The sequence below is a fragment of the Dipodomys ordii genome, unplaced genomic scaffold (assembly GCF_000151885.1).
Source record: "Dipodomys ordii isolate 6190 unplaced genomic scaffold, Dord_2.0 Scaffold1, whole genome shotgun sequence".
Lineage (NCBI taxonomy): Eukaryota > Metazoa > Chordata > Mammalia > Rodentia > Heteromyidae > Dipodomys > Dipodomys ordii.
Window position 1 is genome coordinate 35,060,648 of NW_012267217.1, and position 17,433 is coordinate 35,078,080.

General features: G+C 42.4%; 1 protein-coding gene across 2 annotated transcripts in view; it reads right to left on the bottom strand.

Annotated features, from left to right (window-relative positions):
• Rftn2 (raftlin family member 2) overlaps positions 1-17,433 on the bottom strand; it is a 60,624-nt gene that overhangs the window by 18,178 nt on the left and 25,013 nt on the right. For both annotated transcript variants that reach the window (XM_013031996.1, XM_013031921.1), the window contains 2 exons: positions 8,949-9,070; positions 7,292-7,395 (listed from right to left, as the gene is read on the bottom strand). In XM_013031996.1, the coding sequence (XP_012887450.1) occupies positions 7,292-7,395; positions 8,949-9,070 (226 nt within the window). The remainder of the gene's footprint in view (positions 1-7,291; positions 7,396-8,948; positions 9,071-17,433) is intronic.

Below are 17,433 nucleotides of genomic sequence, written 5' to 3' on the forward strand. Positions count from 1 at the left end.
TTTTTCTTTCATGCGATTGTTTCTAACACATTTATAAGTTTATTTCTTTGTTGCTTTGTATGTCCGTCCCCCACAGTATAACCCTTGCTTTCACTGTATTTGATGTTGTTATAATTTGTGGAGGGGAAGGGAAAAAACAAATTATTTAAATAGGGATACAGGTGGACCCATTGCAACAATGAGAAGTACAAGTGGTTATTCTGTTGAAAACGAACTTTACAACTTTGGTGAGGGCGGGGGAGGAGGGTTGGATGGGGGGGCAGGAGGAGGATGGGATGGGAAGGGGAAACAAAGGAGGAGGCTACAATGCTTGATAAGAAATGTACTCATTATCTTGCCCATGTAGTTGTAACCTCTCTGTACAGTATTTTTACAAGAAAAAAAAAGAAAAAGGTGGGGAGAGGGGTGGTTTTTTGGAAGTTGCTCTCATGGGCTGAGTGAATAAAGATGACTTTGACCTGTGTGGGAATGTCTCACTGTCCTATGCTGCACATTAGTGCACTTGTTTCTTAAGCTGATCCTCTAAAATGGGTGTTTTGGCTGCTTCCCTGCCCTGGCATTTTGAGGACATTATTGAGACACTTAAGCAATTCAACTCTGAAAACTTCTGGGTCTTCTGAGCTGTGCTGCTGCAAGGGCTGTGAGGCTTTCTTTCAGCGGCCAAGGAAAAGGTGCAGAGCAAGGCACTCAATGCAGAGGGACAAGACAATTCTGTCTGTCTGTCTCTGTGTGTGATGCTATTTCCATCTAGTCCTTAGGGTCTAGACTTTAAAAAGTTCTTGTTATAGTATTACTCAAAAGCTCCTGCCTTCAGCTTCTGTCTTCTGAAATATAAATGAGAATGCACACCTTGCTTTCTTTCTATTCTGTGTTCTAACGTTCTTTTTCTTTCTCTTACTGCAGGGTGATAACTCAGTGTCTCTGAAAATGCATCAGAATCCCCTGTGAATTCTTTTTTTTTTTTTTAATCGGTTGTGGGGCTTAAACTCTGGGCCTGAGCGCTGTCCCTCAGCTCTTCAGCTCAAGGCTAGTGCTATATCCCTTGAGCTACAGCACCACTTCCGGTTTTCTGGTGGTTTATTGGAGATAAGAGTTTCTTGGACTTTCCTGCCTGGTCTGGCTTTGAACTGAGATCCTCAGATCTCAGCCTCCTGAGTAGTTAGGATTACAGGCGTGAGCCACCGGTGCCTGGCTCCCTGTGGATTCTTGTTACAATGTGTATTCCCGACATGCTTGCCCCCACCTCATGATATAATCAGAATTGGGAAGAGGGTCTGGCACAGCAAAAAATGGGGGAACTTTGGCTCCATTTTAATTCATGCTTTTTTTTTTTAAGTCAGTAATACTGCCTACAAGCTCAGCTAATCTGCTTCTTTACTGAACTTGCAACTGACGAATTTAATGTCAGTTTTCATCTGGATTTCTTTCATGAAAAAAGGATTGGGCTTATTTGAATAATCACATAGTCTGAGCGATTAAGAAGGGGTTGTGGCACATTTACAGACTGACAGCACTAACTCTGAAATAAAATAGAGAGAACACATTACAACATCATCAGGTATCCATGGTAAGAGCTCTAAACCTTGGTGATATGACACTGCCTAGGAATAGAAAGCTACAGCTTTAACCTAATGGCATAATGTTTATGTAAAGTGATACCAGGATTCGTTTGAATAATGAAGAAAGTGAAATGAAACACCTTGTGCGTAGATTATTCAAGTATGGCATAAAAGAATTATGAATGTTCTAATAGCTAAGACACCGTTGTCTCTCTTCCCTCAGTGGAAGGAAGTTTTCCTTGGCAATGGTTCTAATTTATCTTTTCAAACATTTTTTTTGTCTTTCTTTTTTTTGATATTGGGGATCAAACCCAGGATGTTACACTTGTTAGGCAAGTGCTTTGACACTGAGCTACATCCTGGCTCACCTTATTAGTTAAAACTTTTTTTTTTTTTGTCGGTTGTGGGCCGGGTCACTTTCCCTGAGTTCTTTTTCTAAAGGCTAGTGCTCTACCACTTTGAGCCACAGCACCATTTGCTGTTTCAAACATTTGGACCCCAAGAAAGATCAAGATGATTTTCTAAGTATAAGCATACATCTTTATAATATACTATTTCTGTTGCTCTTACTATCTTGTGATGCAGTGCTGATTTTGGATATACTAAGCTATGGTAATTTGTATTTTCTGAAACATCCTGACTTAGGACAGGCCAAGTTCTCGTGTTTGGATAATTGATTTCAGCTTACTAGGAATTTGGGTTCTTCTAAAGAATCAGGACTCCTCAAATCATTTTAATTTAATAAAATAAGCGAAGTATAAGCTTCTTTAATAATAAGCTTTATTAGCTGAATGAACTCAATCTCTGTGTACATACTTTGCATAATACTATTGTTTATTCAAAATAAGCCTATTAAAGTTGATGCTATCATACCATTTTCCATGTAAGAAAACTTTTGTTGTTGTTGTTTTGGGATTTTTTTTTGGTCGTGGGGCTTGAACTCTGGGCCTGGGCGCTGTCCCTGTGCTCTTCAGCTCATGAAGAGCGCTCTACTGCTTGAGCCACAGTGCCACTTCCTGTCATTGGGCTTGAACTCGGGGCCTGGGCAATGTCCCTGACTTATTTTGCTCAAGGTTAGTGCTCTACCACTTGGAGCCACTGTGTCACCTCTGGTTTTCTGGTGGTTAATCACAGACCTCCCTGTCCAGAACAGTTTTAAACCATGATTCTCAGATTTCAACCTCCTGAGTAGTTGGGATTACAGACATGAAGCCACCAGCACCTGACCCAAGAAAACTGTTTTTAAGAGATATAGTGACCTGCCTGAAGTCCCACTGCCTATTCTAGTTTTAGAGCTAAGAAGCTCTACTTTCTATCCTCTACTTTGACCAAGATCAATCATACATAATTTTCCTTCATAATTAAAGGTGGTGTGGCTGACAGGTTACTCTCCTTGTGCATATCCTGGAAGCAATGAAGTCTAGCATGTGGTTGTTACATGAACAGCATATTTCAAGAAGAATGAAAAAAGCAGAAGATAAAATAGGTTTTGTTTTGTTTTCAACCAACAATCCTCATTAGGAGATAAGAACAAGAAAACTCTATTTTCACTTTTCATTTGTGGTGGCTTAAATGTGAAGTGTCCCCTCACAAGGCCCGTGTGTGTGTGTGTGTGTGTGTGTGTGTGTGTGTGTGTGTGTGTTGGTACTGAGTCTTAAACTCAGGGACTTGTGTTCTCACTTGGCTTTTTCATTCATTCTGGCACTCTGCCACTTGAGCCATATCTTCATATCCAGATTTTTGCTTTTTGATTGCAGATAAAGAGTCTTATAACCTTTCCTCCCCAGGCTGGCTTCAAACTACAATCCTCAGATCTCAGCCTCTTAAGTAGCTAGGATTACAGGTGTAAGCCACCAGCTCCTGGTCTTTCATATGTATTTGATGGGAAAGGGGCAGTTGCTCATTAAATATTGTTGTAGCAGCGAGAATAAGAACACTCTGAACATCTATTATTACTCAGCTGGAAGTGCTATCATGAGGTGATTAGATCAGGAAAGTGCCAGCTTCGTTAATGTGTTAACATATTGGTACGTTCACAGGTGAACAGGTTGTTAGGAAGGCGGAGGGAGTTGGTCCTGGGGCAGGGCTCTGAAGGGCATCTCTTGCCTCTGGACCCCTCCTCTCTCACTCACTGCATGCTCCCTCCACAGAAGTGAGGCAGGGAGCAGCTTTGCTTCACCACAGACGCCCCGCCGTGATACTCTGCCTCAACACCAGCCCACAGCAAGCGGGCCAAGCCACCATGGACTGAAACTTCTGGAATTGTGGCCCCAAAGAAATCTTTCTTCACATAAGTTGTTTCCCTAGGTACATTGTCATAGTGATGAGAGATGACTAACAAATATCACCTGTGTTGCAAAAACTTAGAAGGATCCAAGTCACAAAGTGTGAAGAAACGAAAACAGCAATATTTTGCAACCCCTGGTTCACGAAAGTAGGGTAGAAGCTGTGGATTATGGTGTGATTTGTCGCATAAGAACAACTGCCATTCAAATGCATGTTCTACTCTAGTCTAGCCAGGGTCAGGAACAGGAATCTCAAACAAGGATCTGTTGAATAGTAGTGCTTTCTCAAATCTTAGGATCAGAAGATGCTGCTTCTTTGACATCTAAAATCCCTCTTCTTCTTAAGTTACCCAAATAGTCCTTAACACTATAACATATTATGTTACACAATACATAAACCTGACTCTCCTCAACAAAATGCAAGGTAAGAGTCTCAAGGAATTCTGCTGTCTGGCCTCAACTGTATCTGTTTAAACAAAGGCATCTGTTTAGTATACTAAAGAGTATATATTGTTTTTTAGTATATCTATCTAGTATATGTATACAGCTTTAGTATATATACACTAAACAGCATATATTATTTCCCTAAGATATTATATATTTAAAAATTATTATATATTTAAAATATTATATATATTAGAATTATATGGGAAAAAGCCCTCAGCAATTATCACACAAAGAATGAGAATACGTAATACAGGCCCAGTTCTTTTTTGAAAAATCACTTTCAAGCTGGGAACCAGTGGTTCACATCTGTCATCCCAGCTACTCAGGAGGCTGAGATTGGAGGATTGCCGTTGGAAGCCAGTCTGGGCAGGAAACTCCAGACTCTTTTTTTTTTTTTCCATGAGACTCTTATTGCCAGTAAACTCAGAGAAAGCCAGAAGTGGCTTTGTGGCTCAAATGGTAGAGCACTAGCCTTGAGCCGAAGAAGCTCAGGGATAACACCCAGGCCCTGAATTCAAGCCCCAGGATCAGAAAAAAAAAAAAAAAAGCAATAAACAAAAAAAAAACAAACTCACTTTCATTATCTTCTATAATGTGGACTGTACATAACCTTATCCAGTTTCATAATGATAGATGTTCAGAGTGCTCTTATTCTCGCTGCTACAACAATATTTAATGAGCAACTGCTCCTTTCCCATCAAACTACATATGAAAGACCAGGAGCTGGTGGCTCACACCTGTAATCCTAGCTACTTAAGAGGCTGAGATCTGAGGATTGTAGTTTGAAGCCAGCCTGGGGAGGAAAGGTTGTAAGACTCTTTATCTGCAACCAAAAAGCAAAAGTCTGGATGTGAAGATATGGCTCAAGTGGTAGAGTGCCAGAATGAATGAAAAAGCCAAGTGAGAACACAAGTCCCTGAGTTTAAGACTCAGTACCAGCACACACACACACGCACACATAAACATAAACCTTCACTGGTAGGCACAAAAAGCTCTACTTCTGCAATTCACCATGCCTGGAGGATCTGGGTTGCAGAAAAGTCTGAATGGTGGTGAGATCCCAGTGCCCCTCTGGAGCCTCTGCTCCAGATGCAGTGCTCAGCGCTGCTCATGCTAGTGTCCCAGGCACTAGGTGCAGCCTGTGACCCTTTGCTGGTTGGATGAGGAAGCCGAGCACAAGTCCATGCCACTCCACCTTGTCCCTTCACAGTGTACACGGGGCCTCTTTAGTCCCAGCCTCAAGCTTATCCCTGTCCTCCTTCCTAAACCAGTCCTCTTCCCTCACCCAGTGTGGTCCAGTGTCTACTGGGCTTGCTGTGGAGCCCAGAGTCTAATAATCAGAGCACCATGGGAAATACTTGAACCCCCTAGGGCAGAAGCCTGGAGTGAGCGGGAGAGAATAATATATACAATTCTTGGGGAAAATGGAATAGGAAGGCTCAGAATTCATACATTGTGGGGAAGTCTGTAATTCTAACAGTCTGGGACCAAATGACAATCCAAAATACAAAAGAGATGAGGACTGCAAATGCACTAGCATTTAGTAGGGTGAGATGAGGGATAGACCAATGGCTGGGGGTTGGGTAGAGGTAGGAAGGTTAAGGGGCTCTTTTTCATTAGAGAGCTTCTGCAGTGTCAGTGTATTTGAGGAGTAGGGGAAATGCAGACTCAGGAGCCCCTCTCCAGGCTCTCCAGGATACGTGCATTGCCTGCTCTGAAGACCCAATGCTGAGAATGACTTCTGGATTGTGACATACTTTGACAGGTCTGCCACAGATAGAAAAGGTTGGGAAAGAATGCTGCAGGGGCATTGACCGATTAATCAATCACCTTGGTTACTTTGTCCCACTTCATTTTGGTTCCTTTTCTTTTTCTTTTTTTTCCCCCAGTCTTGGGGCTTGAACTCAGGGCCTCGGCAACATTCCTGAGCTTTTTTTTTAAATTTTTGCTCAAGGCTAGCATTCTACACTTGAGAGCCATAGCTCCACTTCCAGCTTATTTGGTGCTTAGTTGGAGATAAGAGAGTCTCACAGATTTTCTTGCCCAGGCTAGATTTGAACCATGATCTTCAGACCTCAGCCTCCTGAGTAGCTAAGATTACTGGCTGGGTTTGGTTCTTGAAGCTTGAGTGTGTTCACTCAGTATTCTCCACGAGCTCTCTCCCTGCCATGGAGGTATCTTTGTTTGAAAGCCTTTTTATAGACTGTGGGGACGCTGAGCTACTGGGAAGAGGGCAGGAGAGACCTGGAAGGAGTTGCTTTCTAGTGTCACGGACAGTCAATTGGAATGTGGAACCACGGTGACTGCCAAAAGCCAAGGCTGCTCTGTCCTGTTCAGGTCTTTGCTGGCCCAGGCGGGGCAGCTTTGGCAGTCAAGTTGGAATTTTCATTCTAATGAAGGCATAGATTTTAGTGGAAAAAGCAAAGGAGTCTATACTTCAAATTCTCTGCCACACTGGAGGGGAGGTAGAGGCACACTTGCTTCTTCTGGCTGCTTCAGGCCCTACTGGTTGTTTTTTTTCTCTTTCTTTCTCTCTTTCTTCCTTCCTTCCTTTTTTTTTTTTTTTGGTCGGTTGTGGGGCTTGAACTCTGGGCCTGAGCACAGTCCCTCAGCTCTTCAGCTCAAGGCTAGTGCTCTACTCCTTGAGCTACAGTGCCACTTCTGGTTTTCTGGTGGTTTATTGGAGATAAGAGTTTCACGGACTTTCCTGCCCTGGCTGGCTTTGAACCGTGATCCTCAGATCTCAGCCTCCTAAGTAGCTAAAATTACAGGCGTGAGCCACCAGCGCCCGGCCCTACTGATTGTTCTAAGCCTGGGGTGCTGGGGTGAAGGTATATTTGCATATGTGGTGCAGAGACCTACTGTACATCTCTCTGAACATCTGTCCTTCCTAGATTCTGTGACATCAAACAAAATGTGTGTGTGTGTGTGTGTATAAACTTTCAATCCTCATTGGCTTAATTGAACTATCTCAGAAATGGACTTAGGTTTTACAATTACCTGTCATGTCTCAGTATGGGTGTAGGCATCACATTTGTCAAAAGCCATCCAAATTCAGCCAGAGTATGCAGGAGAGGGCCGTAGTCGGTTTTGATCTCACAGCCCTGCAGGAATAAGCATGAGAGCTCACAGTCACAGTCTGATGGCAAATACAAGCAGTGACACAAGTACTAAGGATAAAGGAGTTCACTCTTCACCAAGTGCAGTTTCCTAGGGCTTCATTTGCTGCCTTTGTTGCCTTCTAACCACTGAGCCAAGTTCAGATCACTGAGTAGAGGAGAGTATCCCGGGTGTTCTTTGGTTTGGGGCAGTCGTTCTAAAATGGTCAATTGTGGGGGCTGAGAATCTGCATTTCAATGAAGTCTACAGAGCAAATCTTTGAAAACACTGGTCTTGGGTTTGGGAAGTGAAGAGTAGGGAATGAGGCTTGGCAACATGGCTCACACCTGTAATCCCAGCTATTCAGGAAGTGGAGATTGGGACACCCTAAATTCTAAGCAAGTCCAGTTAGTGAGCCCTCAACTTGACAAAAAAAAGCTGGATGTTAGCCAGGAGCTGGTGGCTAATGCCTGTAATCCTAGCTACTCAGGAGGCTGAGATCTGAGGATTGTAATTCAAAGCCTAGGCAGGAAAGTCCAGTCCTGGGGGCTTGAACTCAGGACTTGGGCACACACTGTCTTTTTGCTCAAGACTAGCACTCTACTGCTTGAGCCACAGCAGCCACTTCTGGCTTTGTCTGTTTATGTGGTACTAAGGAATTGAACCCAGGGCTTCATGCATGCTAGGCAAGCTTTCTACCACTAAGCCACACTCCCAGCACCATAAAACACTACTTGAATGACTGAATTTTCCTTCTTTCCTTCCTTCCTTCCTTCCTTCCTTCCTTCCTTCCTTCCTTCCTTCCTTCCTTCCTCCCTCCCTCCCTCCCTCCCTCCTTTCTCTCCTTCCATCTTCCTTCCTTCCTTTCTTTCTTCCTCCTGCTTTCTTTCTCTTTCTCTTTTTCTTTGTTTGTTTTTCTCTCCCTCTTTCTTTCATCTCCCCTTCTTTCCTCCCTCCCCCATCTCTCTCTCCCTTTCTTTCTTTTTCTTTTCATTTGTTTTTTTCTGTGTCGGTCATGGGGCTTGAACTCTGGGCCTGGGCACTGTCCCTCAGCTCTTCAGCTCAAGGTGAACCCTCTACTACTTGAGCTACAGATCCACTTCTGGTTTTCTAGTGGTTTATTGGAGATAAGAGTCTCACGGACTTTCCTGCTTGGGCTGGCTTTGAACTGTCATCCTCAGATCTCAGCCTCCTGAGTAGCTAGGATTACAGGCGTGAGCCACCAGCGCCCGGCTCTTTCTCTTTCTTTCAACCAGTTTTCATGGCATCTTGTAGAGAGAGGCTCAGTGCCAGAGGATTTTGTTTAGGGTTAGAATTCTAATTTGGGGGTTACTTATTGTTATCTATGTATAGACAAGTATTTTGCTATCCTGTGAGACAGCTTGATGTTGGGCAAAGCATATTGTCTTTAACACTGCATAAAGTACAGGAAAGAAGTTTGCTCACACATTGGTGATGAGCTTCCAGGGACTGGACAAACCCATGCTTAAGGACACTGCATGTGCCAGGCAATGAAGATTCATGTGAAAAACTAAGCACACAAGTAACTATAGCTCACCTCAATGATGGTCCATTGTTCTACGACAATAGCATCGTTTCCTTTCCTGTTAGAACCTGGAACTCCAGAACCTTCTTCTTCATAGATAAAAAATCCTTCCAAAGATTTAGGCAAATGGTCCCCTATAGGGCAAAGGATACAATTAAGAAAAGTTGTAAATACTAAGCATTTCTAAAAATCATCTGAATCCTCAAAAAAAAAACCTTATAGAATATTGAAAGAAAAACAAATCAGTTAAAAATATTTGTCTTGAGGGACTGTAATGTAATTCAGTAGAAGAGCACTGGCTGAGCATGCAGAAGGCCCTTGGTTTAAGCCCCAGCATCATAACACAACAAAAATTATTGTTTTATTTTATTTACCCAAGTAAAGATAGTTTTATATTTCACTGAATTAAAACCAAAATATATACATGAAAACTGTAATAACAGAAATAAGATGAAGCAATGAGATATAGTGAGAAGCAAATGGAAACATCAACCTTAAAAATCATTCAGAAATGATCTTCACGGTGAATTCACATTTTGATTTTGGATATGTAGATTATGTGCACATTAATTATACCATTAAAAGAAATAACATAAAAATGTTAATCTTTAGGCTGGGAATGTAGCTTAGTGGTAGAGTGCTTGCTTAGTATTCATAAAGCCCTGGGTTTGATTCCTCAGTACCATATATACAGAAAAAGCTGGAAGTGGCACTGTGGCTCAAGTGGTAGAGTGCTAGGACTGATTAAAAAGAAGTTTTTCCTTGGAATTAGAGTTTAAAAGGAATATAAGGTAAGATCTTTAAAGAATATAAGCAGAACAATTCTTTACCTCAGTAATACATTAAAATCTTCCTCTTCCCCCCAGAAAAAACCCAAGCCCACCAAAACAAACAGTGACAGGAAGACCTAAGCAGAAGTCATTGTCAAAAGAATTCCTGCTGGGAAGGAAATGTTCAGGGAGGGCCTCTCTGATATTTTCATTCATAATTGACAATACCCATCCTATGGAAATTCTTTTGTTTCCTACTTTGCAATAGAAACATTTTTTCACATGTGCATGGGTATTTAAACATGACTTTAAAGATGATTGAATTATAAAGTTGATGTTCAGAGGGGTTACAGTTACATAAGTCAGGTAAAGAGTACATTTCTTTTTGGACAATGTCAAACCTTCCTTGATTTTTAAAAAAATAAAATATAATGTCACATTCAAGTTTTCCTGATAGCATTCTAAATTACAAAATTTCCTTCTTTTTCTTTTCTTTTCTTTTTTTTTTGTTGGTCATGGGTCCCTCAGCTCTTCAGCTCAAGGTGAGCACTCTACCACTTGAGCCACTGCACCACTTCCAGTATTCTGGTGGTTAATTGGAGATAAGAGTCTCATGGAGTTTCATGCCCAGGCTGGCTTTGAACTGTGAGCCTCAGATCTCAGCCTCTTGAATATCTAGGATTACAGGTGTGAGCCACTGGTACCTGGCTCCAATGGTATTTTAAATATTAAAACATAACAAAGGCAAAATAAATTTCAATGTAATTATTTTAAGTTTACTTTTTGTTAGCAGATTATGCAATTTTAAAGCAAATTCTTCCTCTTCTTTGTGGTATTTATTATTATTATTTTGACATCACTCATATTTAGGGAAGAATGCCCCAGAGAATTGATAATTTTCAGTGTGTTCTCAAGCATGCCAGCCAGAACTGGTTTTCTACTTATAATATATGTTTTATTCTTTACGTGTTCTTATCTACTGTCACACCAAGGTTACCAATGGAATCAAATCTGATCACCTTTAAAATTGTATATATTCCAAATCCTTTCTTACAAGGAGGGAGTATGAGTTTTGAAACTATGTACTGTAATAATTATGTAGTTAATTGCAATTTGCCTGTTTACTTTGGGATTCTATACTGTGAAAACTTTAGGCTTTATTTTCTTGCTATCAAAACTGGGGTACTTTTTTTGTTGTTGGGTGTGGGGCTTGAACTCAGGGTCTGGGCATTGTCCCTCTTTGTGCTCAGAGTTAGTGCTCTATCACTTGAGTCACAATGCCATTTCTGGTTTTTGAGTGGTTAATTAAAGGTACGATCTCACAGGTATTTTTCTTCCCAGATTGACCTCGAATTGTGATCCTCAGATCTGAGCCTCTTAAGATGTAAGCCCCATTGTGGTGTGAGCCACCGGTGCCGGCTTACATTCCTACTTGTAACTTTTTTTTTTTTTTTTTGGTAAAGGTGATAGGAAAATTTATTAGTTAAAAAATTATGACAAAAAGGACCACATGTGGCATAGACATATTATGGGAAAACAACACTTAAGCCCAGCTCAGCCACCTTACCTCATCTTCCCTAATTTATTTATTTATTTATTGTTGGTTGTGGGGCTTGAACTCTGGGCCTGGGCGCTGTCCCTCAGCTCTTCAGCTCAAGGCAAGCCCTCTACCACAAGAACCACAGCACACCATTTCGGTTTTCTGGTAGTTTATTGGAGATAAGAGTCTCATGGGGGGCTGGGAAAGTGGCTTAGTGGTAGAGTGCTTGCCTTGCATGCATGAGGCCCTGGGTTCGATTCCTCAGCACCACATAAGCAAAAATAAAAAAGCTGGAAGTGGCGCTGTGGCTCAAGTGGTAGAATGCTAGCCTTGAGCTGAAGAGCTGAGGGACAGCACCCAGGCCCAGAGTTCAGGCCCCACGACTGGACCCCCCACCCCTCTAAAAAAAAAAAAAGAGTCTCATGGACTTTCCTGCCCAGGCTGGCTTTGAATCGCAATCCTCAGATCCCAGCCTCCTGAATAACTAGGATTACAGACATGAACCACTGGTACCCGCCAGCCCAAACTTACTTTTTGAATATTTTTATTATCTGTAAGCATTTGTACAAGGGGAGTTGCCATTCACCAAAGTCATTTTTAATACAGCGCATCTTGCTCAATGTCACCCCTTTCAATATTCTCACCCATCCCTCCCAATCCCACCTTCCCTCACTTTTCTCACTTATTTATTCATTTTTTTGTTTTGTTTTGTTTTGTTTTTTTGCTAGTCCTGGGGCTTGAACTCATCTGGGCACTGTCCTGAGTCTCTCTGTGCTCAAAGCTAGTGCTCTACCACTTGAGCTACAGCGCCACTTCTGGCATTTTCTGTTTATGTGGTACTGAGGAATCGAACCCAGGGCCTCATGCGTGCTAGGCAAGCACTTTACTACTAAGCTATATTCCTAGCCCCACTTTTCTTAATTTTTCAGGTTATATATTGAATTGTTTTGGAATTTAACAAAGCAGTTTATGAAGTGGTAATGCAGCACAATTATCTACTTAACACCACTTCACATTTCAGGATCCAGAGTTTCCCAACCAGTGTGCCTTGGTCCACAGGTGTGCTGAAACCAGGTATGCGGAGACCCAGGGCGCCCCCTCCTGCCCGGAGCAGAGTTACCACCCACGTGCTCTACAAATGTAGGATATTCTGGGAGCATGGTATGAAAAAGTCACAAGGCCCTTGCCTGACTCTGTTTCTCAGGCATATATATATTTTTTTTAATTCAGTATTACCAGAGGTTTATCCTGAAGTGTGGCCTTATATTCCCTGGCTGAATATACTAAGGGTTCCTGGACCCTGCTTAAAATGTCCAAGCTTGGGGCTGGGAAGGTAGCTCGGTGGTAGAGCGCTTGCCTTGCATGCAGTAGGCCCTGGGTTCGATTCCTCAGCACCACATAAGCAAAAAGAAAAAAGCCGGAAGTGGCGCTGTGACTCAAGTGGTAGAGCGCTCGCCTTGAGCTGAAGAGCTGAGGGACAGTGCCCAGGCCCAGAGTTCAGGCCCCACGACTGGACCCCCCCCCCCAAAAAAAAAATGTCCAAGCTTGAAGAATTCCTGGGGAATGTTTTTACTTCTCTGGATATGTGACTTTTTTTTTTCTCTCTGTGTGCATGAGCACTTCTATCTGTGGACACCAGTAGTGGGGCTTGAACTCAGGGCTTGGGCTCTGATCCATAGATTTTTCACTCAAGGCTGGTGCTCTTCCATTTGAGACACAGCTCCATTTCCAGCTTTTTCTGGTTATTTGGAGATAAGAGTCCTATGCACTTTCCTCCTGTTTGGGCTGGCTTTCAACCTCAACCCTCAGATCTCAACCTCCTGAGTTGCTAGGATTGACAGGCATGTACGGCCCCCAGCTTGAACATGTCATCTTTGCACATGAACTTTGCCTAGATAAGACATTGACATTCCTGTAAATGGAGGAACAGTAACAACTCACATGAGCATTTCTGGTCCATATATTATCTTTGCGATTAAACTGCTTATGGGTGGACCCAGGACCATCTCTGATATGGAAAGCCGACAGTTACAAAATTGCCACTCTTCATGCACATCCTATATGGAAATTTATCTCAGCCCATCTACTTCTCTCCAGGTCGACCCCCACTTCCCTAGGAACAAGGTATATGTCTCCTATCCGGTGGGTCTCCTATCAAGGTGGGTCTCCTATCAGCCCCTCACAACCACTCTTGTCCTCTGAAATCCATTTCCAGAAGTGATGCCAATGATGTGCTTTAAAAATGTGAATCAAATGGGTTGCTGGTGGCTCAGACTTGTAATCCTAGCTACTCAGAAGACAGATCTGAGGATCCTGCCCAGATAGGAAAGACTTTGACACTGGTTAATATTTAATTGACCAGAACAAAGCCAGAACTGGAAGGGTGGTTCAAATGGTGGAGCACCACTTGAGTGAAAAAAGCTAAGCAAGAATGGGAGGCCCTTGCCTGGCGCCATTGGCTCATGCCTGTTATCCTAGCTACTCAGGAGACTGAGATCTAAGGATCATGGTTCAAAGCCAGCCCAGGCAGGAAAGTCCGAGAGACTCTTATCTCCAACAAACCACTAGAAAACTGGAAGTGGCATTGTGGCTCAAGTTGTAGAGCGCTTACCTTGAGCTGAAAAGCTTAGGAACAGCGCCCAAGCCCAGAGTTCAAACCCCATGATTGTCAAAAAAAAAAAAAAAAAAAGATGGAAGAAAAACAGCATCTTCACTAAATTGTGCTGCCAGAATTGGTTAAACACTAAAGTTAGATCCTTATATATCACCCTGCACCAGAATCAACTCTAAATGGATCAAAGGCCTCGAGATAAACATAGATACCTTGAAAATATTATAAGAAGAAATAAGAGAAACACTAGGGCTCCTTGGCCCAGGTCGAATCTTTCTTAATAAAGACCCAGAAGCACAACAAACTAAAGAAAGGTTGGATAAATGGGACTGCATTAAACTGCACAGCTTCTGCATGACAAAGGACATAGCTAGCAAAATATATGGAAACCCCACAGACTCGAGATCTTCACCACCCATGCAACAGACAAGGGTCTCATATCTAAAATATACCAACAGCTCAAGAAATTAAATTCCCCTAAAACAAACCCCCAAAGAAACAACCACCCCATTAAAAAGCGGGCTAAAGACCTTAAAAGAGACCTCTCTGAAGAGGAAATACGAATAGCCAAGAGACACATGAAGAATTGCTCAACATTTCTGGCTATAAAAGAAATACAAATCAAAACAACATTGTGATTCCACCTTATACCAGTTAGAATGGCTATAATAAATCTAACAACAACAGATGCTGGTGGGGAATGTGACCAGAGGGGAACGCTATATACGACCACACTGTTGGTAGGAATGCAAACTTGTTTATCGCTTTGGAAAGCAGTGTGGAGGTTCCTCAAAAGACTTCACATAGAGCTCCCTTATGACCCAGCAGTCCCACTTCTGGGAATTTACCCAAATGACCACAAACAAGGCCACACTAAAGCCACCAGTAGAACAATGTTCATCGCAGCACTATTTAGCATAGCCAAGATATGGAACCAACCCAAATGACCCTCAGTCGATGAATGGATCAAGAAAATATGATACATATACACAATGGAATTCTATGCTTCCATCAAAAAGAATAACACTGGGGCTGGGAAGGTGGCTCAGTGGTAGAGTGCTTGCCTGGCATATATGAGGCCCTGAGTTTGAGTCCTCAGCACCCCATAAGCAGAAAAAGCTGGAAGTGGTGCTGTGGCTCAAGTGGTAGAGCACTAGCTTTGAGCTGAAGAGCTGAGGGACAGTGTCCAGGCCTAGAGTTCAAGCCACAGGACGACCACCACCACCATCAACAACAAAAACGAATAACATTGTTCCATCCATAAGGAAACAGAAGGACTTGGAAAAAGTTATGTTAATTAAGCCATACCCAAAGAAAAGCAGGTTGCATGATCTCCCTCATTTATCAGAACTAGAATATGTATATGATTTTCTTTTTTTTTTGTTGGTCATGGGGCTTGAACTCTGGGCCTGGGTGCTGTCCCTCAGCTCTTCAGCTCAAGGTGAGCGCTCTACCACTTGAGCTACAGAGCCACTTCCGGTTTTCTGGTGGTTTAATGGAGATAGGAGTCTCACGGTCTCTCCTGCCTGGGCTGGCTTTGAACCTCGATCCTCAGATCTCAGCCTCCTGAGTAGCTAGGATTACAGGTGTGAGCCACCAGCGCCCAGCTATGTATATGATTTTCTTAACAGGGCTCTCAATAACCCAAGTTCTTAGGGCTGGGAAGGTGGCTCAGTGGTAGAGAGCTTGCCTCCCATGCATGAAGCCCTGGGTTCAATTCCTCAGCATCACATAAGCAGAAAAAGCCAGAAGTGGCGCTATGACTCAAGCGGTAGAGTGCTAGCCTTGAGCAAAAGAAGCTCAGGGACAGTGCCCAGGCCCTGAGTTCAAGTCCCATAACCATCAAAACAAACAAACCTAAGTGCTTAGTGTATAGGTCTATACATAATGAAACATATTAACATGTACTCCAACTTATGGAAACAAACTAGAAGGTCTCATTAGACCCTATATATAGTTTGTTCTTTTTCTCTGTTGTTTTTTCCTTTCTTCATATCTCTTAGTTTTTTGCATCTCGTGTTTTGCATAATAGAAAAGGCAATATGTGAAAGGGAATCACAGAAACAGCAGAACAACGGATGAACCAAGCAACATTGAAACTCACTTGACACTATGTGGGATATGAACATTGCAAATTGTGTGTGTGGGGGGGGGGATGGAGAGGGAAAAGTGGGAGATAAAGAGATGGGGTAATAATGGTTAAAAACAAATGAACTTATTGCCTTACCTATGTAACTGTAACCCTCCTGCTCATCACCTTTTCAAAAAAAAAAAAAGAATGTGAGGCCCTGAGTTCTAGCCCCACTGCCAGCATCAAAACTAACTAAAGAAATAAATGTGAATCACAGCACAGCTCCTCCTTTAAGTCTTTAACAACGCAATGGAAATAAATGTCTTGGCTGCTGATGAAGAACATTCCTGTCACCCAGGTGGCTGCACTATTTTGTAGTTCCTCAAATGTTATTACACATCTCTATGCCTCAATTTCCTCCTATGGAAAAGGAGATGAATGATATTATGGGCGTGAGCCACCATACATGGCCACAACACTTTTGTTAATTTTGAAATTACATGTATACATTTTGACATCTTCATAGTCGGATTCCCTGAAGCCACATGCTGACTCCCTGACAGTAAACCACGTGCCTGGCATAGGGCATGTCACATGCATATCTCTCTGGGTGATGAAGACATACAGGATTCAACGTCATTACTCTATCCCACCTCACTGAGATGATCTGAAATGAGTATCAAGTGAAGAAATCTGAAAATAATAAATAATCAAAATATAGCTTTACATTGTGGCAGACTAAAGGAGGGTTGTTTTGTTTGCAGATGAAGTATAGGAACCTCAATGTATATGTGTGTGTGTGTGTGTGTGTGCGTGTGCGTGCGTGTGTGCATGTGTGTGTTTTCAGGAGCTTTTAAAAACACAAGAGTCAGCTAGGCACTCATGTCTGCAATCCTAGCTACTCAGGACGTGAGATCTGAGGATTACAATTCAAAGTCAGCCCAGCAGGAAAGTCCACAAGATTCTTATCTCCAATTAACCACCCAAAAGCCAGAAGTGGAGCTGTGGCTCAAATGGTAGAGTGCTAGCCTTGAACAAAAAACTTCAGGGACAGTGCCAGGTCTTGAGTTCAGGCCCTAGTACTGGCAGAAAAAAAACAAACAACAAAACAAAACAAAACCCAAACCAAAAACAACAAAAATCCAGGAAAGACTACTGAGTGAGTAGGGGAGCTTCCCAGATCTTATAACCTGTCCTCCAGGACCTTGATGAAGTAGGTACTTTAGAAAAGAAGTTCTTTACTACCTCTCTCTCTGTTTCTTTGCGAAAGTATTTTATTCGATGTGATTTGTGATGTACTATATTTAAATTTCTGAGCAATGTCAAGTCAGGTTTTGTACTGCCATATCTCTTGGTGGTATTTGGGATGAGGACAAAAGCAAGACAGAACAACATATGCATTGTCTCCTCATGTGCTTTAGATGTCAAGCATCCAGCATCTCAGAACAAAGCAACCAATTCAGCCCTGTTTCCTCGGACTCACTTCTCTCAGCCACACAGACATT